This window comes from Anabrus simplex, chromosome 4 (genome assembly GCF_040414725.1).
Source record: "Anabrus simplex isolate iqAnaSimp1 chromosome 4, ASM4041472v1, whole genome shotgun sequence".
In the NCBI taxonomy this organism is placed as follows: domain Eukaryota; kingdom Metazoa; phylum Arthropoda; class Insecta; order Orthoptera; family Tettigoniidae; genus Anabrus; species Anabrus simplex.
The window spans coordinates 378,925,768-378,948,082 of record NC_090268.1 but is presented as its reverse complement, the minus strand read 5'-3'; the positions used below and the strand labels follow the sequence as shown (position 1 = coordinate 378,948,082).

The 22,315-nt window shown below is 39.4% G+C and overlaps 1 protein-coding gene across 1 annotated transcript in view; it reads left to right on the top strand.

Moving 5' to 3' along the window:
• The window catches only part of Mtr4 (exosome RNA helicase Mtr4), a 212,863-nt gene that overhangs the window by 132,821 nt on the left and 57,727 nt on the right, over nt 1–22,315 (top strand). Inside the window, exons 12-14 of the mRNA XM_067145842.2 lie at nt 2,459–2,647; nt 2,740–2,903; nt 11,950–12,112. Of these exons, the coding sequence (XP_067001943.1) occupies nt 2,459–2,647; nt 2,740–2,903; nt 11,950–12,112 (516 nt within the window). The remainder of the gene's footprint in view (nt 1–2,458; nt 2,648–2,739; nt 2,904–11,949; nt 12,113–22,315) is intronic.

Sequence of the window (22,315 nt, the reverse complement as noted above, 5' to 3'; positions counted from 1 at the left end):
TTTAACGCCGAACATTAACTTTCGTCATGCCGTGGTTTTTTTTTTTTTTTTTTTTTTTTTTTTTTTTTTTTTTTTTTTGCGGCTGCAATATTATTCTTTATTTCTGTGGTTTTAAGGACCATTAACTTAAAATTGGCAATTGGCATCATAATACCGGACAGAACCCGTTGAAAATTTGGCGGCAATTCCTATTCCATGCGTCTACAATACGACGATCCACCAGGAAATTATTCTTGCTGTCTATAAAACTGTTACTTTTACTCAGCGTCAGATATAACTGGCTACCGCTACACGCACGTCTTGCTTGCCGGGTTGGCCAAATTCAGCAGCTAGTGATGTATAGGCTTAATCACGGACGTTGAAACTCGATGAACGAGTTTATTGCGCCACGGTATGTCCATTCTGCCCTTGCGTTTTTCATGCACATACCTCACAATTTCATCTTCAACTTCTTTAAAGCGTCCTTGTTGCGGACCACTGAATGCATTTTTCGTACAGTACGGTAGGCCTACACATTTTATTTAGCTCTTTCTCTTCACGCTAATGCCAAATATTAGCTTTAGTTAGGCCTATGCCATATTTTCTTGCGGCTGCACAACTATTCTAATTTTACGAGTGTTTAATAACTATTAACTTAAAATTGGCATCATAATATAGACTAGAACCCATTGAAAATTTGCCAGCAATACCTTTTCCACGTATCTTTACAATACGACTATCGATCATGAAAATTTTTCTGCTGTCTCTAAAACTTAATTTTACTAAGCGTCAAGTACAATAGACGCTTTGTAACTCTGCCACTGAGTAGCCACGGCCTTTCTAAGAATTCAAAGGCTCGCATGTTTTGATGCCATTCTGCAGATTTGAGAAAAGATTTTGCAGAAGCTAATAGAACTCCATACTCTCTTCACTATTTCCTGAGATCCAGTGACGTTACGCAATTCACTGTACAACCGGTTGTTGCGGCTAGCGATGTAGGCTATAGTAAAGAGGCAGTCATTTATTGTCAACGGGTTTTATGCGCGTGTGAAAAGAAGCAGCTTGGTTACTGCGGTAGTTGCCAGTGGTATCCATTAACTTACTGGTAGACCGCGAATGCAAGACAACCCTTGCGTTTTCGCGTGAGATTCTGAGAAAGAAAAGTCTTGGATTTGGAGAAACATGGTATCACTCCTGAGGTTTCTGTGGCAAACACTTCAGTTTTCTTCTTCAAACGGCGTCACCTAACGTAACCGTATATGTATAATGAAAAGATATTTGAAACGCATGTAGAGAAATGATAACCTACTCGTGAAAATTTTTCATGTAAATAGCCTTTCCGAAATTTAACTAGACGCGAGAAGACATGAAATATCCTCTGAAATCAGTGGTATACTCTGCCATATATTGAGGTGTATCACATTCTTACTTAATTTCCGTATATAACATTCAAATCAAGATATTGTTTACTTCAGTCATTATTTTTAACGAGTTAACAACTGCTATCGGCCACGTTATTTACGCATTTATTACGAAAGCGTGTTATCCTCTTTCATTTCAAATTTTCTTTAGAGAACAGCAGTCAACGGGTATTACTAATCAATTCCAACATCGCCTTTGAATATTGATGAGGGAGCTCGCAAATGCACAAAGTGAGAAAACTATACCGTACCGAAGATGATCAATCGCATTTTGTTGCAAACGTTTCAGTTTTCTTATTCAAACAGCGTCACCTATCAAGACTTAACCGTACTAAGCATATGATGAAAACACACTTCATGTGCCAGTAGATAAAGGATAACCTTCTCGCTATAAATTTTTATAATATCCTTTCCGTAATTTAACCAGACGCGAGAAAATATAAACTAACCAATGAAATCAATTAAGCACTCTGCCATATCTCGAGGTGTATCCCGTTCTTACTTAATTGCAGTATTTAGCCTCAAAATTAAGCGGTCGTTTAGCCAGCCTTAATTTTTAACGAGTTAACAACAGTTATCAGACATGTTATTTACGCATTTATTACGAAAATATGTTCTCTTTCACTTTGAATTTTCTTTACGGAACAGCAGTCGATGGGTATTACTAATCGACTCCGACATCGCCTTCGAATATCGACGAGAGAACTCGCTAGTGCACATAGCGAGGAAACGATGTCGAAGGTAATCGATCAGATGCAATATCATCGCCTGGGTGCATAAATATTGGTAACGGAAAAAAATCATGCGCACTTAATCGCTCGTAATAAAGAATGCGTCAGTGATAGGGCTCTCGCTGTAACTGAAGGACGATACACAGTTTAATATAGGAATTTTGAAGGGACAGAAAACAATCATCGCTATAGCGGAGTTCTCGTTATATGCTGTACTCGCTATATCGGACTTCTACTGTACGTGATTTGACAGTTCTTTGTTCCTTAATATACTTTAAATTCAGATGTTTGTAATTCACAACTTTCATGAACTGTTCTGAATTACAGGAAGTGAAGAAACGATTCCCCAATGGTGTGCCGCTCTTGAATCCTATTACAGACATGCACATCGAAGATGCTATGTTTGAAGATATTGTCAAGAGGATTGAGGCCTTTGAAGAAAGGCTTTATTCACATCCACTTCACAATGCTGATGAATTTGAAGAACTGTATACCCTGTATTCAAAGAAAGCAGCTGTATGTATAGATTGTCTGGTTGCTATATTTATTTATTTTTATCATCATCTTCACTTGCATAAATGTGCCACATTCTTCTGTATTTTACACAGGTCGCTGAAAAGTTGAAAGCGCTGAAGCAGGACCTTCGGAAAGCAAAATCTCTACTCCAGATGGATGAGTTGAAGTGTAGAAAAAGAGTTCTGAGAAGATTAGGCTACTGCACAGCAACAGATGTTATAGAGATAAAGGGAAGAGTTGCCTGTGAACTCAGCAGGTTTGTTCCTAATTATCCTGATAACTAGTTGTGAGTTCTGTTTGTACGTAACTTGATCCAAACTGCAGCAGTATCTTTTTCTGAAATAAGGTATACAGCACACAGTAGTGGTGATTATTGTGTAAAGGAGAAATACAACTGGATATCCATCTTTTAATATCAAGCAGAGGGATGAACTGTAAGAATTTCTACCATTTGAAGAATGACAGTATCAGTGATGGAAAAATCCAGAAATGACATGAAAATTATTGAAGATTCACAAGACCTTGCTTATAGTACTTGGCATGAAAGGCTATTCACTAAAAAGCAAATATCGCTGGCCTATTCTCTTTTCTTAATGGCTCAACATTTCTGCCAACTTCACTAGTAACATACTGAAATAACCATCAACAAACTAACCTCAATAAAAGTATCTATAAAGGAATTTCTATTACCCAAATAAATGATCAATCACGATATTCATAATTAAGTCTGTTTTCAAGCTCAGTCTGGAATTAAGGAAATAGACACACTCCCTCACTCTCACTTAATTCAATGTTATACATTTCTGCCTTTATTTTGATATACACATTACTATAACCGTATTCTTTGGTGTTTGCATGGTGTAAATAATTTGGCTTCCTTCTTGGAATTTGTTATTACTTGTCAGACCAAAGTGAAACCACGTTGTAATAATACACACAAGCAAATCTATTACATGTACATATGCCATAAGTCAATAAGAATACACAAAGGCAAGTCTGCAAACCATACAAAAGTCATGTCAAGACAAAGTTATTTTAGGTTGATAACGAAATTTCCTTCCATTTCAACTGATTTTTATAGAGGAGGTAATGTTGCTTTATTTCTCAGAGGAGTTCTTGCAGATTTTTCTTACTTCTTATACATACTAGTTGAATTCTATACATACAAAATGGACGGAATAAGACCGTATTAATAAAATGCTGCTTTCGTCATTTAACACCAACTACGTTATTAAATTGTTATTCAAGCATGCCACAATTCTACTTACCTAGTCTTACCCCGACAGATTTACAATCCTACAGGAAAAGAAAGTATGCTTTACTTACTCCCACAAATGTAACACTAGTGATTTTCACAATATGGCGGTGGCGGTACGTATTGGTACGTATAATCTCGCAAGTCATGAAAAAATCATGACTACATAGTGTGAACAGTAACTGTGAGACATCATATTGATAAGGTATGGTTAGCGACACTCAATCAAACCCAACGGTTAGAAATTAACTATAAATCACTACCTTCAGTATTAACAGGAGAGAAAGAGTAAGGTTGTACCCTTCAGTGTATAAGCTTACAAGGCAGGGACTATACATAATACCATTGAAGTGGTCAGAGAACAAGAGTCAACCAAGGGAAGTCATATAAAATGAAGACCCGGGAGCAAGTAAGTGGGAGTACTGCAGGCTCTGGTAGGGTCCTCATTGTCACTATCCCATGCTTCTTAGTTGACAGCCTGTGGGGATTCTCTCTTTTAGTGGTCTTGTACGACAGGCAGAAATGTTCCGTGGATCTTCCTATATTTGAACAATATTGTGCTTGCAGACACCACCCAAGTGTAATTGCAATCTCGAGTTGAAGAACGGAATAACCGTCTCTCCCTATATGGTCTCCACCTGAACATCAAGAACCGAGCGAGTTCGTCGTGCGGTCAGGGGCGCACAACTGTGAGCTTGCATTCGGGAGATAGTGGCTTCAAACTTTGCTGTCGACTGTCCTGAAGATGGTTTTCCGTGGTTTTCCATTTTCACGTTAGGCGAATGCTGGGGCTGTACCTTAATTAAGGCCACAGCCACTTTCTTCCCACTTCTAGCCCTTTATGTCACTTCATTGCCATAAGACCTGTCTGTGTCGGTGAGATGTAAAGTAACTTGTGTAAAAAAAAAAAAAAACCCATCAGGAATACAAAATACCTAGAAACTAATCCAGTTTGTGGCACTGTGCAAGTCAGTGGGAAGAGCTTAGCTAAAACAGATAGCTTTGTGTACCTTGGATCTCATCAGCAGAGTGACTGCAGAATCAATCAATCAATCAATCAATCAATACTGATCTGCATTTAGGGCAGTCGCCCAGGTGGCAGATTCCCTATCTGTTGCTTTCCTAGCCTTTTCCGAAATGATTTCAAAGAAATTGGAAATTTATTGAACATCTCCCTTGGTAAGTTATTCCAATCCCTAACTCCCCTTCCTATAAATGAATATTTGCCCCAGTTTGTCCTCTTGAATTCCAACTTTATCTTCATATCTTGATCTTTCCTACTTTTATAAAAGCCATTCAAACCTATTCGTCTACTAATGTCATTCCACGCCATCTCTCTGCTGACAGCTCGGAACATACCACTTAGTCGAGCAGCTCTTCTTCTTTCTCTCAATTCTTCCCAACCCAAACATTGCAACATTTTTGTAACGCTACTCTTTTGTCGGAAATCACCCAGAACAAATCGAGCTGCTTTTCTTTGGATTTTTTCCAGTTCTTGAATCAGGTAATTCTGGTGAGGGTCCCATACACTGGAACCATACTCTAGTTGGGGTCTTACCAGAGACTTATATGCACTCTCCTTTACATCCTTACTACAACCCCTAAACACCCTCATAACCATGTGTAGAGATCGGTACCCTTTATTTACAATCCCATTTATGTGATTACCCCAGTGAAGATCTTTCCTTATATTAACACCTAGATACTTACAATGATCCCCAAAAGGAACTTTCACCCCATCAACGCAATAATTAAAACTGAGAGGACTTTTCCTATTTGTGAAACTCACAACCTGACTTTTAGCCCCGTTTATCAACATACCATTGCCTGCTGTCCATCTCACAACATTTTCGAGGTCACGTTGCAGTTGCTCACAATCTTGTAACTTATTTATCACTCTATAGAGAATAACATCATCCGCAAAAAGCCTTACCTTCGATTCCACTCCTTTACTCATATCATTTATATATATATAAGAAAACATAAAGGTCCGATAACACTGCCCTGAGGAACTCCCCTCTCAACTATTACAGGGTCAGACAAAGCTTCACCTACTCTAGCTCTCTGAGATCTATTTTCTAGAAATATAGCAACCCATTCAGTCACTCTTTTGTCTAGTCCAATTGCACTCATTTTTGCCAGTAGTCTCCCATGATCCACCCTATCAAATGCTTTAGATATGTCAATCGCGATACAGTCCATTTGACCTCCAGAATCCAAGATATCTGCTATATCTTGCTGGAATCCTACAAGTTGAGCTTCAGTGGAATAACCTTTCCTAAAACCGAATTGCCTTCTATCGAACCAGTTATTAATTTCACAAACATGTCTAATATAATCAGAAAGAATGCCTTCCCAATTAACAATGAAACAATATAACTAAACAGCTGTATTGCCTGAAGTGAAAGATATATGGAACCATAGTATGTCCAGGTGGGCTGTATGGTGCTGAATGCTGGCCGTTCAACAGAAGTAGTGAACACTAGTTTCATGTCATGGAGATACGAATGCTCACTGGTTGATGGGCATGTCCTTAATCCACCTCGCAGCATTGTCACAATTTGTCAGCCAGTGGACAGTGTACAAATTATGAAGAAAATGCAGGAAAGGTGCTTGTGATGGTATGGCCAGCACCTGGCACGTTTGCCAACCTTTCCTTCCACTTTGACGTCAACAGTGTACGCCCACTTGAACAACCAAAAAAGCGCTGGTTAAATATGACAAAAGAGGATATGAGGGCTGTTGGCTTTAGGCCAGACAATGTCTATGACCTTGCAAAATGGCATTTGAAGACTCGAAGAATAGACTTGGACTTGTGGGACAACACTCGTCGGCGGCGGCTTTAACACGTTTCTGAGTATAATCTTCTTCTGTGTAAACTTCACTCCGAACTCAAGGCTGTTTGTGGATGTGTTTACGGTGAGAGTCCAACACTAAGAAGAAGAAGATGGAGATGATGATGAAGGAATATTGCACAAAAAGAAAAGAGTTAAAATGAGTAGTGATTTCAATACAACTTGACTGAAGGTTTTTTATATTCTTTACATTATGTGCTGTGGAAATCTTAATTGCAAGTTTGTAATATCGAGCATATATTTGTATGTGTTACTTGTTACTTGCAACAAGTTACCATGTGCCTTGAAGGTTAAATGCATGCAGTACCGGTCTTAGAATATTTTTTGATGCGGCAAGGGTTGGTATTTCTGAATTAAGAGTTGGCGGTTAATTCGAAATTATGTAATTCAAAGTCCGATTTTTGCGTTCCAACGACTTCGAATTAACGAGGTTTTACATATCAAGATTATAGTTGAAACTTAAAAAATGTTACTCAGTGAACATGCTCAGTGGACAACACGTTTTGACCACCTTACTTGCACATCATAATGATGAAAGAATAGTGTAATGAACTTAAAACATAAATTTATTTTTCAATTTCAAATCTGATGTCAGATCTTTTGCCCGCTGTCCAGCAGCTCAGCATCCTTGTCTTCATTATGCCAAGCCAGCGTTCTGTCTCAGTCGTAGTCGGCCAACATTTGCAGCCTTAGAGCATGAAGTATGGTAGATTTTTTATTTTAGATGATCTTTCATCCTGGAGTTGAAATGGACTCTGGTTGTTGTTTGCCAATTTGTCCAGGCTGCATTAATTCTTGTGTTGACCTCTTCGACAAGTCAGCTGTGCTGGAATCAAGTATTTAAACTTTCTCACATGCAGTAGGTCATAGCCGTTATCTTGATGGTTCCCATTGTTTGTGCGCCTGACGTCATGTACTCAGTTTTCTTCTTGTTGAGGCGCAGGCTGTGTTTTGCCACTCTGTCCTCCATTCTTGAGTTTGGCATTGTAGATCCATCTTGTTCTCTGCAGCTAACAAGACACTGTCAGCATAGAGTAAGGTTCATGTTAAGGGCTGGGGCAGGACTGCTGTCATGGCGTCTCATCACCAAGTTGAACAGAAGCGGTGATAGGGTGGAACTGTAATGTAAGCAGACTATGACGAGGAAGTCTTACAATGAACCTGCAGTAGTTTGAATATAGCTCCTCAGTTCTTCATGAAGCAGCTGCATTCAGCTGACCGATGTTCTGGCTTGCTGGATGAGAGTGCGCGGTATCCGCTCAAAGTCCTTCTTGAGGTTCAAGAATGTGAGATGAAGCCGCTTGTGTTTCTCATTGTGTTTTTTGATGCAGTATGAATTGCATCAGTTGTACTGCAAATCCAGTTTGGTTGCTAGTAAGCTTAATGATCCAACGAATCCTTTCATCTAAAACATGCTTCAAGACCTTCATGGCATGTTACGCAGCTGAATTGAGCATTAATTAGCACACTCAGCGGTGTTTCCTTTCTTTTTAAAGATAGCACAGAACCTAGAACTCTGTTGGGTGATCTAATGCTGAGATTTACCATATTTACTCACGTATTAGACCCCCCCTTTTTTTTCTTTTTCACTTTTATAGCCAAAAAGGTAAGGAGGGGTCCAATATGCGATAACCTCAAATTTTGTGCAGTGAACACATGACTTCTAGGCTATAAGGAGCTATAAATTATACATGTAAACATTCTACACTATTCTTTAACATACTTATGAATATATTCTGAGTTTTCCCAGCTATTTTTGTTGGAAGGCAGTATTTCTAAATTTAAAAAGACAATAAATGGGGAACATGACTTTTAGGCCTATAAAGTAAATGTAGTCTGCACTCTTTAATCATGTCATTCCTTTCATCTCATTAACTCCTCTTATGATGTTGACGTCAGAAAGGGCATCCGGTCGTAAAAACGCGCTACGGAGATTCGTCCCACTTCTTACTTGATCCCGAAGAGAGAAGGGATGAAGGTATCTTATTATCGTATTTTGTGTCCGGCTCCATATCTTGATGGATAGCGTGCTGGCCTTTGATCACAGGGGTCCCGGGTTTGATGCCCGGCAGGGTCGGGAATTTCAACCATAATTGGTTAATTCCCCTTGCACGGGGACTAGGTGTATGTGCCGTCTTCATCATCATTTCATCCTCATCACGACGCGCAAATCGCCTACAGGCGTCAAATCAAAAGACCTGCACCAGGCTTCTCTGGAGGCCACTCGGCATTTCATTTCATCGTATTGTGTAATATTAATCAAAAGAGCTTAATGGCCAATCCTTTGTTTCTGTCAGTTGAGCAGTAGGCCTGCCACACAGTAAATCTGATCACTGCTTTCATTTGAATTGTCATGGTCTCATCTTGTGCTGCCAACTTCCCTGCTACTGGCGTGTTGTCATTCCAAATGACATAATTTTCACTGCCTTCGAGAGCATTCAAGATCCCGGCATTTTGAAACTTTTTAAAATACTGTCGTTCCTGACTATAGGGACCAAAATGTGAGAATGGTTTCTGGAGATGGTGTCTGTTATTCCCAGTTGGGGTATGTGTAGCAGAAGCCACCCTTTCCAAATAAAGCCGTGCTATAGAAAGCGTGCCAACACACCAGCCAATAACTTGCCTATGTTACGAGTTGTACTTCCGAATGTAACACATAGTGACTGGAAGTATTCTTTGGATAAATGCGGCTGTTAAAAGCTGGACCTTTATTTTAAAATATATTTCATGCTTGTTCTCTACATTTATCACATCAGGATTTACCTAAACAGCTGTAATAGAGATAAGAGAGACTGCATTGTTTAGGTTAGGTATGCTATCAAGTGTCCGGACAGTGCCAGAAGGTCCACAATGGAAAGAATAAAAATAAAAAACGGGACATCTTGCCGCATTTATGGATATCTACAGGTGTGGCGGTAATGCATTTCATTATCATTATGTTTAAATTTGTACGTTCGTTGTCTACATTTCTTTATTAATTGCATAGTATGTTTTGTTTGGCATCTCCAAAAATCGTGAAAGTTGTTAGTGGGGATGTAAAATCAGTATTACTATTATTATTTTTAGGTACGTTGCCGTGTAAAACAGTCGTTATGAATGGATTGTCTTTATTATGTTTATTATGTTTTAAACTTACTTCTCTCAAAAAATTATGTATACTAGCAGTTTCCCGCTGGCTCCGCCCGCAATGTACAATGTATGGTGTTGTTCGTTACTATCCTCACGGATGTATTTGCACAGTTCCGACTTAATGAAATAAAGCACATGATCTGCTGCGGTAATAGAATGTAATATTGTGTCAAGACAACACTTGAAAATACATTACACAAAGAAATTGAATTAAACGTTCCTTGAAACAACACTATGCACTGAATTGTTGAAAAGTCCTTGAAAGATCTTAGTCATGGAGACAAATGTACTCATAACTTTTCTCAGAATCTAGCAATTTAAGTAGTTATTACCTCAAAAGAAAGCACTTGATCCACTGAGTGTTTTTAGACCAAAACGAACTGCGTACCTCAATTAGAACGAAAGATTTAATTGCTTCAATGAGAAAAAAAAGTTGAAGAAATGGGACGTCAAATTGAATGTGCACTCAATACTTTCCTCAGAATCAACCAATTTGAATGGTTAAGAGCTGAAATGAAAGATCTTGATCCACTGAGTGTTCTTAGGTCAAAACGAACTCCGTACCTCAATTAAAGCCAAAGATACAATAGCTTCAAAGAGACAAAAAATTGAAAAAATCAAATAATTTGAGGAAGGCGATTTATAGTGCCTGATGACAAATCTGTGCATGAACACCTTTCAGTTTAAAAAAAAATTAAGGAAATCGACCGGATAGAATGGCCGTGCTGACTGACTTTAGTTTTCATCAATTATTTTAATATATAGATTGGCCCGAGTTACGACATATTAAACGTTCACTTAATGTGATCTCTGCTGCTGTATTAATAGCAACAACCGTGAATATTGCTTAACTAAAATAAACTCTTTTCCTCATCCCAATGTGGTGCAGCTCTTTTTAGGCACGCCCCCAATGGAGGGGACGTGCATGCATCATTTTTACTGCATATCAACCTTCCTGCCATTCTTAAATCTCTGGCACTATGGTACTGGGAATTAAAATCAGGCCCCCAAGAACGGCAGCTAATTGTGGCAACCATTATGCTGGCAGAAATTCTTAACTACAAAAAACAGACATTATAGCATGACTGATGCTTGCTTGAATTGCGTGAATTGGACATGAAACTATTCACCTATTTGTGCGACGTCATCCTAGCTGCAGTAGGCCTGTGTTACGGAGGTAGATATTTCTTAACTACGAAAGATAGATACACTGCATGACTTTGATGCATGTTTGCCGTGCACAGGTCATATGAACCAAACTATTCACAAATTTTTTGTGTGATGTCATCGGAGCTGCAGTAAGGCTTGTAGCCGCTTCGAAGCGGAATCATTCTTCTCTGACGATTTATGTTGGGAGGTCTTGTAATCAAGATTTATTTTTCTCATTTTCTTTGTTTGAAAAATCCAGGGGGTCTAATACACGAGTAAATACAGTAATTAATTTTGTTGGGTCACAACCGATTGTGTCACTAGAGGTATGTCATACAACATGCAGTCCCAAATGGACCATTTTCTGCCCTTCAAAAATCCCATTACATCTGCAAGATTAAACTGATTATCATGGGAACTGAAAGCTGACATTCTAGCACTGATCCACAGAGGGAGGTCAAGAAAACACGAAAATAAGCCATCTATGGTAGATAACTAAAGAGTATTCATTGAAAGTAGCATTGTGATGTGAGAGAACATTTACTTTATTTGCATGTCAAGTTTCTCAAATCCCAGTCGTATTAAATTATTCTTAGAAATGAACTCATTTGGTATAGTATATGAGTGGTTATGGTGATTGAATTGTGTGAGGCGAATGGTTAGGTTACCTAGAGATGAACTTTGCCAGAAAAGGCTAAGAGAAGCAGTAGGAAACATACACTATGATAGTTACATTTGGTTGTTTATGGATTCATTATAAGAGGTGTAGAACTAGACAAGGCCATAGTGCTAGTTGTGGATAGAGGATTGCCGAGGCCCTTAGTTTTGCAGACTGTTGAATGTACGGCAAGGTATGTATAATTAATTACTCTATTAACTCTTTATTTTTAATGTAGTATCTAATTTGTTCACAGTGGCGATGAACTGCTCATGACAGAGATGATCTTCAATGGGATGTTCAACAACCTGACTGTTCCTCAATGTGTGGCTCTCATTAGTTGTTTTGTCTGCGATGAGAAGAGCTCTGAAATGCCAAAAATGTCTGAAGAACTTTCAGGTCCACTAAGACAAATGCAGGTATGTGATCTTTCTGCATATAAAAACATGATAAACATCATCCCTGAATCTAATTATTTGAGAACGAGGCTTATTACCATATTTACTCACATAGAAGACAGATTGGGGCAAGTAGATATTTACTCGCGTATTAGACCCCTTTTTCCCCCCACTTCTACAGCCGAAAAATGTAAAGGGGGGTCCAATATGCAATAACCTCAAATTTTTTGCAGTGAATACATGACTTCTAGGCTATAAAGAGCTATAAATTGTACGTGTAAACATTCTACACTGTTCTTTAACAAACTTACGATTGTATTTGAGTTATACTGGCTGTCTTTGTTGGAAGGCAGTATTTCTAAATGTAAAAAGTCAATAAATGGTGAAAATGACTTTTTTAGGCCTACATATAAAGTAAATGTACTCTGTTTCAGTTACTTATATCATATCACGTCATTCATTTCATCTCATTAATTCCTCTGATGAGTTCAACGTCAGGAAGGGCATCCGGTCGTAAAAACTCGCTACGAAGATTCGTCTCGCTTCATACTCGACCCGTAGAGAAAAGGGATAAGGGTATCATATTATGCAATATTGATACAAAATAACTCATTTGTCTCTGTCAGTTGAGCAGTAGGCCTACCACACAGTAAACCTGATCACTACTTTCATTTTAGTTGTCTTGCGCCACTAACATACCTGCTACCGGCGTTTCATCTTTCCATGTGCAGTCATCTTCACTGCCATCTTACTACTCATCAGCCATGCATTGCAGTCGAGGCCAAGAGCATTCAAGGTCCTGTCTTTTTGAACCTTTTAAAAATAGTTTCATTCCTGACTCTATACAGTAGTCCAAAACCAAACCAAGGTTCTTAAATGCTACTAAGGTCCATAGTGTGTGAAGCTATTCACAGATATTTTCTGGAGAAGATCTCTGACATTCCCAGCCGGTGTCTATGTAGCAGAAGCCACTCCTGAATAAAGCATTGTAGTTGAATGCGTGCCAAATCACCAGCTGATAACTAGCGTATGTTACGTGTTGTATTTCCGAATGTAATACATAGTGACTGGAAGCATTCTTTTGATAACTGCAGCTGTTGAAAGTCAGACCCTTATTTTTAAGTATATTTAATGCTTGTTCTCTACATTTATCACATCAGGATTTATCTAAACAGATGTAAACAGATGTAAGAGAGACCACATTGTTTAGGTTAGGTATACTATTGCCCGGATAATTCCAAAAGTTCCACGATGGAAATAAATAAATAACAGGAATGTTTGCTGCATTTATGGATATCTACAGGTGTGGTGGTAATGCATTTTATTATCATAATGTTTAATTGCGTACGTTCATTGTCTCCCATTTTTTATAAACGTATACCCTAGTATGTTTTGTTTGGGTGTCTCCGAAAATCGTTGAAAGTGAGGACATAAAAATGTCTATATTATTACTATTTGTTAGGTACATTGGCGAGTAAAACAATTGTGATTGGATTGTTTTTATCACGTTTTGAACCTACTTCTCTCCAAAAACCCTATATTGGGCCGAGTTACGAGATAACAAACGATTACTTTGTTAATGATCTCACCTGCCTGTATTAATGGGCCTAGCAACAACCATGATTATTTCTTAACTGAAGGAAACTTGTGTCCTCATCTGTAGGTGGTGCAACTCTTTTTTTAGACAGGCCTCCAGTGGAAAGGAGTTGTATATACCATTTTTACCGCATATCAACCTTCATGCCATTCGTTAATCGCTGGCAATAGGGTACCGGGAATCGAACTCAGGCTCCCGAGAACGGCAGTTAATTGTGCTAACCATTACGCTGGCTGACATTCTTAACTACAAAACACAGGCATGTATACATGAGTGATGTGTGCTTGCAATGCGCGGGTCGGACACGAAACTATTCGCCTATTTTGCGACGTCATCAGAGCTGTGGAGGTAGACATTCCTTAACTACGAAACACAAATGTACCGCATGGCTTCGACGCGTGTTTTTATTGCGAGGGTTGTACGGACAAAGCTGTTCAGCTGTGTGATGTCATCAGAGTTGCATAAGGCTTGTAGCCGCTTCGAAGCGGAATCGTTGTTCTTCTCTGACGAATTATGTTGGGGGGGTCTTGAATGCAAGATTTTTTTTTCATTTTCTTTGTCTCGTAAAGCCAAGTGGGGGTCTAATACACGAGTAAATACGGTATTGCAAATATTCGTTTATAGGGCAATTAGTTTTGGAATAATTTATCAAGGGAAATGTTCAATAAATTTCTGTGTTCTTTGGAAACTAGGTAAACAACTCGTAGGGAATCAGCCACCTGTATGTGGTATGAGGGGTACCGATACTGATGCGCTCCTGGCGCTCCTCTGTCGGTCATGTTTGATGTTTTGCATAAATAAATGTGTTAATTATGATGCTTTGAACATTAAAGTGAGTGAGAAAATTCATTATAAAAAATTTTATTTGTGATGCGTGTGTGTTTTTTATGTGGCCAGGGGGTCTGAGTTCATTCTGATGTGGCTGACACAGCGAATTTGTGTTTACGGTGTGATAGTACTATATACAGTAACTGTCTAAACCCTTGTTGTGTGGAGGTTGCAACGGCTTGCACCGTGAAATTGCGCCACTTATTTATGTGAGTAATAAGTAGAGGCGGGTGTTATTTTAAATACAGCATCTGGGGCATTAGTTGGGCTTTATATGAATATGCGGACGTTAGCCACCCAGTAAGTCGGTGACTACTGCTTAACACGTTCGCGGCCGCTCTGATAACGGCAACCATTACTGTGGTACCGCAATACTTTCTTTGTTTAAAGGAGTTCATTTCCGTGTCCTTATGCATTTTAGATTATTATTTTAATTATTACAATATTATTTATGTGCATACGGGTCATGACGCACACGCTGCGTCAGCGGCACTACCGATGAGCTCTTCACCTTTGGTGCCATTTGACGCAACATGTGCGTCATGACTGGTAATGAAGCGGAACGAGGAAAATTATGTTTTGTTCGATTGTAGAACTTGTTTACAACAGAGAAATAAGTTCTTGAACATTTCACACAAAAATACTGTGCTGTAGAATCTTAGTATTGCTGTGTGAACAATGTATACTTACATTACTCCATAAGCGGTACAATGTAACTAGTCAATACAGTGTGCTACTTTTCAGTGACACTTCCTCGCAAAAAATAACTCTTCTGCAAATGCGTTACATTAAGTTACAATGTTATTCGGCAAGTTGTCATCTGCAAGCAAGCTAAAATAATCAATAGTTTTCCGTCACTTGGCAGTGGAACGTTCATTCCCGGCCGACCAATAAAGTTTATTTGTTTCGTTGAGGACGAATCTGACCTCCAAGAAATGACCCCTGAAATATTGCCCGTGTTATTTGGCGGGATATTTGGAGATGAGAGGTTACTTACGTCTTCCTCATCTTCTGTAATGTGAGAATTGGGAGTAAACACTCGACACACACATCCGTGATTAAAATTCTCACTCAGGTGGCTACAGTCACTTTTCACACCATCACTGTCATCACTATTAATGCTGTTACTGTCACTAGCGTTCAGGAGAGCATCCAGACTATCATCATTAATTGCAAATCACATGTTTACCCCTCTAAGACCAGGTTTCTTCCGGTGAGAAGGTTCTGAAATTTCACTGTTCCCTTTTGACATCGCGGAAATGGCTACAGATATTGTAACTAACAATTGATCTGATGCCCGGATGGCGCATATGTTTAATAACACCTTAACAATGCACAGCTAAGAGGTCTATTTGTTTACATACATATTGGTGGAAATACGAGCCTTAATATTTGGTGCGGAATGTGACTCGCGTGTGTCGTCATCGGCAGTGAGTGAAAGTGGCGTCATGATGCATATGTGCCGTCATCGGCTGCGAACGTGTTAATTGCATCAGTGTTACGCCTTGGCTGATGTTAATTGCTCTTGGTGCAGGAGCAGAGGATGTAAAAACGATTTTTTAGTGTGATGTGTGTGTGTATTTATACCGTATTTCCTGCCATAATCGCCGATACCGCATAGTCGTCACAACCTTTATTTTCAATACAAAAATCGGACTTTACACATTTAATCGCATAATCGTCGCACGTCCAAATTTTGTTCACCAATCTGGTTAAAAGGTAAATGGAACTGCAATGTAAGTTGCACATGAATGCGCAATTTAAATACGTGTATGGTTTATGGGCAATTTGGCAACACAGTCACATTTGCGAGATGTTGCACAACATATAAATAAATAATACCGGTATATGTACAACGCATGGCTTACCGGTAGACTATTGGCAGTTTGACAACGTGGTCGCGAGACAGTGTACAATTTATTCACCACCTACATATTATGAGCTATCATTTGAAACTTTACAATTTTTCGCCATTGTAAAGTGAAAACCGTCAATACGGAATGATTCTAATATCTTGTAATAATATCATTTGAAATACGTAAGGCTGTAAGTTATCGCTTATCGGCAACATTGCCAGGAAATACCGGTACCAACACACATATGTCTTGTAGTTGAAAAGAGGTCTGATAGAATTCTGCATTATTACAACCACCCGCCCTCCGGCGCAGCAATCGCGAAGGACCTTGGCCTAGCAAGCGACTGCTGCTCAGCCCGAAGGCCTGCAGATTACGAGGTGTCGTGTGGTCAGCACAACGAATCCTCACGGCCGTTATTCTTGGCTCTAGACCGGGGCCGCCGTCTCACCGTCAGATAGCTCCTCACTTGTAATCACATAGATTGGTGGACCTTGAACCAGCCCTCAGATACAGATAAAATTCCCTGACCTGACCGTGAATTGAACCCGGGGCCTCCATGTAAGAGGTAGGCACGCTACCCTACACCATGGGGCCGGCTACTGTGTTATTGCACACGAAGTGAAATCCAAGACGATAACACAGATTTCCACGGAATTATTCAGCTCACGGTCAGCCGCATTATTTATGATGTCTCAGTTGTCATCACTAGACTGTTATCTTACTACTACGTCATAAGTGTCCGGGCATGGGATGAAAACATTTACCCAAGCAGTCAAGATAATTATTATCCAATGGTATTAAAGTTTTATTTTATAAACTTATCAGTAATGTATTGTAAAATCATCAATAACTGGGAAGATATATTAACCTAATTACCGTATGTTTAAAGGAAATTGAAAAAATGAATGTTTGTTACTGACGTCTTGGAACACGGTCAACTACAGTAGATCTACACCGCGCTAGCTAGAGCGATATATGAAGATGTCCGTGCTCCGGTTTTCCGAGCTTCGTGCAAGCGCACTAGTGTGTTGCAACCAATGAGCTCAACTGATAAATTGCTGCATGCTTCCTTGCTGCCTAACAGTATTGGCTGCTCTGGAATGGACAGATCACAGATGCATTTATTTGTTTGTGACTGACGTGATTACTGTAGACATGTGTGCGTGAGAATTTAAGTTTTTAATTTGTGTTTATGGTGTTTGTAGAAATAATTTGTTTTAATAGTGAACAATTACGGAAAGTCATTTATATTGCAAAACATTAACGTGTGAAGCATTTATAAGCGATTATGGGTAAATATAGAAACTATTCTGCGGGCTTCAAGCTAAGCCTAATTGCCTTCGCTGAACAGCACGGGAACAGAGCTGCAGAAATAAAATTTTCAGTGAGTGAAAAGTTGGTGCGTGACTGGCGGAAATTAAAAAACAAGCTAAAAAGCACAAACCCTTCTAGACGCGCATTTAGAGGTCCTAAAACAGGGAAGTTTCCTATAATTGACGAAGAAGTGTTTATGTACATCAATGAAATACGTAGCAATGGCTGCAGTGTATCATATGAAATGTTACAAATTAAGGGACGGGCGGTAGCGCGCAAACACAACATAACTCAGTTTAAGGCGAGTCGTGGGTGGATTAAGGGGTTCATGTGACGACACAGTCTGTCAGTGCGAAGGAGAAAACACTAAGCCAAAAGTTGCCTGCTGATTACACGGACAAGATTGTAAATTTTCACCGATTTGTCATATGTTTGCGCAAGGAAACTTCGTACTTGCTTTCTCAAATTGGTGTTGCCGATCAGACTCCAATCTTTTTTGATATGCCTCGCAACAGCAGTATTGCGCTAAAAGGATCACGGAGTGTATTAATGAAAACCAGCGGTAGTGAGAAGTTGCGCTGCACAGCAATGCTAGCCATTACAGCTGATGGAAGAAAGTTTCCGCCTTACATCATTTTCAAGAGGAAAACGATGCCTAAGAATATACAGTTTCCCCATGGAATTCATGTAGGAGTGCAACCAAAGGTTGGATGGACGTAGAACTCATGCTGGACTGGGTTAAAACTGTGTGGGATAGAAGACCCGGTGCACTAGTAAAACAACCAGCTCTGCTTGTTTTAGATAGTTTCCGAGGTCACCTCGTGAACGAAGTGAAGCAACTTCTCAGTAAAAATAAGACACAACAGATAGTCATTCCTGGTGGCCTAACATCTGCTTTGCAGCCACTAGACATATGTATTAATAAACCCTTTAAAGACCACATACGTTGATTTTACAACGAATGGATGATGAGAGGCAATCAGCAATTGACGCCCGCTGGAAATATCAGGCGTCCACCCTTGGACTTGTTATGCTCGTGGGTGATGAAGATTTGGGACCTTGTACCACCTGAACTAGTCTCCAAGAGCTTCGAAAGGACTGGGATTTCGAATGCACTAGACGGATCCGAAGATGACGCAGTGTGGCAGAGAGACGAAGAATCTGATACTGTTATTAACAGCGGGGAGGACGGCGCATCAGATACCGAAACCTGCGATAGCGACACAGAAGATTTGGAATAAATTGTGTACCGGTAAGTCCGTATTTCACAACAAAGCGATAATATTTTGCAAGTGTAATATTTTAACTTTAATACTCAAATTAATGACAATTAACTTAATACGTTCATTTTTATTTTCAGGTTGGGAAAACGTTCGCCGAATTGTTGCGAATTATTATGAATTTTGTTTTAGACTATTTTAATTATTTTGATGTATAAATGTGAGTATTACGTGCATCTTAAATTTGTATCAAATACAATTTAGTTATACATAAATTTTTTGAGTGATACAAAAACTGGTATTAAAAATTCTTTGTATAATGGTCGCACCCTACTATTTTTTCGAAAATGTTGGTATAAAAAGTGCGACGATTATGCCGGGAAATAGGGTACGTATGTGTGTATTTCTGTTGATTTGTGGTCTGAGTGTTGGACTGGTTGATTTGACTGCGACTGCCAGTGGATCCTGGCTTGCTAGGCTCTTGTCCTTGTTCCTGCTCTCTGATTGGCTGGCAGGCTGAGCAAGTATTGATTTTTCCAGGCATGTTTGACAGGTTGCATGGCCAGGGCGAGCAGGGGCTTGCTGTGGCAGGCGAGCGGACGCGTGGGAGTGTGATGCGTGTTTATTTATATGTATTTCTGTTGATTCGTGGTCTGAGTGTTGGATTGGTGTTATTGTGTGTGTGAAATGGGAGAGATACTTAGTCTTTGATCAGAAAGATGTATTTGGGGAGTCTGTGTACTTCATCCCTGCGGTCAGGTTCATTCTGTCGTAGGTTTTGAATGAGGGAATTATTGATTAGCTGAGTATTATTGTAAAAGTTTGTGGTGAGCGTTAGTAGGTGATCAAGAATATAGAGTATTTTAGTGATGGTGTGTATTTCTTCTATGCGGGTTTTGTAGTCTTTGACTGCTAGGTGGAGTAACCAGTTTTGTATTACTTGAATTTTATGAATAGTTGTCCGCCGGATAAAGCCTATGGCTGGGAAAGCATACGTGAGTATGGGACGTATTAGTGTTTGTAAATAAGTTTTATGTTTCGCTGTGATAGGGTACTGCGTAAATGTATGAGAGGATATAACATTAAGATGTGTTGTTTGGCTTGTATGGTGTTTTGAATGTGTTCTTGTAGTCATAGTGTTTTATCTAGTGTAATTCCCAGATATTTGTGACTTGTAACCCATTAATTGATCGGTTGAGGAGGGTAAGTTATTGTTGTAGTTGATCATGTCTCCTTGTGAAGTGTATTGCTTTTGTTTTGTGAAGGTTTACTTGTATCTTCCATTTGATGAGCCAGGGTTTGAGTCTCTGTAGGTGTTGTTGTACATGTTGTGTGGCGAGGTCTGAGTTGCGGCTTTGAGCCTTAATGGCTGTGTCGTCGGCGTATATGGCTGTGAATGTATTTGCAGTACAGGTATGTCATTGATATACAATAAAAAAAGGGTTGGGCCCAAAATACTGCCCTGTGGTACTCCGGCATGGATGTTTTTGTGGATGGAATTTACGCCGTTTATGCTGATGAAAAAAGTGTGGTGGGAGAGGTAGTGGTGTATTAGCTTAATGTAGGTTGGATGTAATTGGAGTCATGTTAATTTTTAGATGAGGCTTGGGTGGTGTACTCTGTTGAAGGCTTGACTGTAGTCTAAAAAGATTGAGACTGTACCTTGGCGGTGTTGGAAACCTGTCGTAATGTATTCTGTGACCCGTAACAGCTACGCCGGGGTGACAGTCCTAAATGCAGATCATTGATTGATTGATTGATTGATTGATAGGTTGACACTCAACATTTTTAACCTAAAAACAGGGGGAGAAAATAATGCAATATTCATTTTGAATCTAAAATACTGATGGAATTGCGTTACTTTTACGGTGGGGTCCTTGGCTGTCGCTGGTATAGTGATTTCCTTTGAAGAGAGATTTCTCTTCATGAATCTATACAGTCACCCTCTTGCTTCTTTGAGATTGTGAGATCCCTATATTGCTTTTCTTTGCAATCTCCAGTGCCTTTAAATGTACCATTTCATTTGAAACTGGATAGATGTTATTTCTTAATCTGGTTGCATAGCTTAACAGATCTTTTTAATTTCTGGATGCTGGCCTGAGGTTCATCTCCAAATTAATACCGTATTTCCCGGCATAATTGTCACACTTTTTATACCAACATTTTCGAAAAAATAGTAGGGTGCGACCATTATACAAAGAATTTTTAATACCAGTTTTTGTATCACTCAAAAAATTTATGTATAACTAAATTGTATTTGATACAAATTTAAGATGCACATAATACTCACGTTTATACATCAAAATAATTAAAATGGTCTGAAACAAAATTCATAATTATTTGCAACAATTCGGCAAACTTTTTCCCAAACTGAAAATAAAAATGAACGTATTAAGTTAATTGTCATTAATTTGAGTATTAAAGTTAAAATATTACACTTGCAAAATATTATCGTTTTGTTGTGAAATACGGACTTACCGGTACACAATTTATTCCAAATCTTCTGTGTCGCTATCGCAGGTTTCGGTATCTGATGCGCCGTCCTCGCCGCTGTTAATACCAGTATCAGATTCTTCGTCTCTCTGCCACACTGCGTCATCTTCGGATCCGTCTAGTGCATTCGAAATCCCAGTCCTTTCGAAGCTCTTGGAGACTAGTTCAGGTGGTACAAGGTCCCAAATCTTCATCACCCACGAGCATAACAAGTCCAAGGGTGGACGCCTGATATTTCCAGCGGGCGTCAATTGCTGATTGCCTCTCATCATCCATTCGTTGTAAAATCAACGTATGTGGTCTTTAAAGGGTTTATTAATACATATGTCTAGTGGCTGCAAAGCAGATGTTAGGCCACCAGGAATGGCTATCTGTTGTGTCTTATTTTTACTGAGAAGTTGCTTCACTTCGTTCACGAGGTGACCTCGGAAACTATCTAAAACAAGCAGAGCTGGTTGTTTTACTAGTGCACCGGGTCTTCTATCCCACACAGTTTTAACCCAGTCCAGCATGAGTTCTACGTCCATCCAACCCTTTGGTTGCACTCCTACATGATTTCCATGGGGAAACTGTATATTCTTAGGCATCGTTTTCCTCTTGAAAATGATGTAAGGTGGAAACTTTCTTCCGTCAGCTGTAAAGGCTAGCATTGCTTTGCATCGCAACTTCTCACTACCGCTGGTTTTCATTAATACACTCCGTGATCCTTTTAGCGCAATACTGCTGTTGCGAGGCATATCAAAAAAGATTGGAGTCTGATCGGCAACACCGATTTGAGAAAGCAAGTACGAAGTTTCCTTGCGCAAACATATGACAAATCGGTGAAAATTTACAATCTTGTCCGTGTAATCAGCAGGCAAATTTTATCTTAGTGTTGTTCTCCTTCGCACTGACAGGTTGTGTCGTCACATGAACC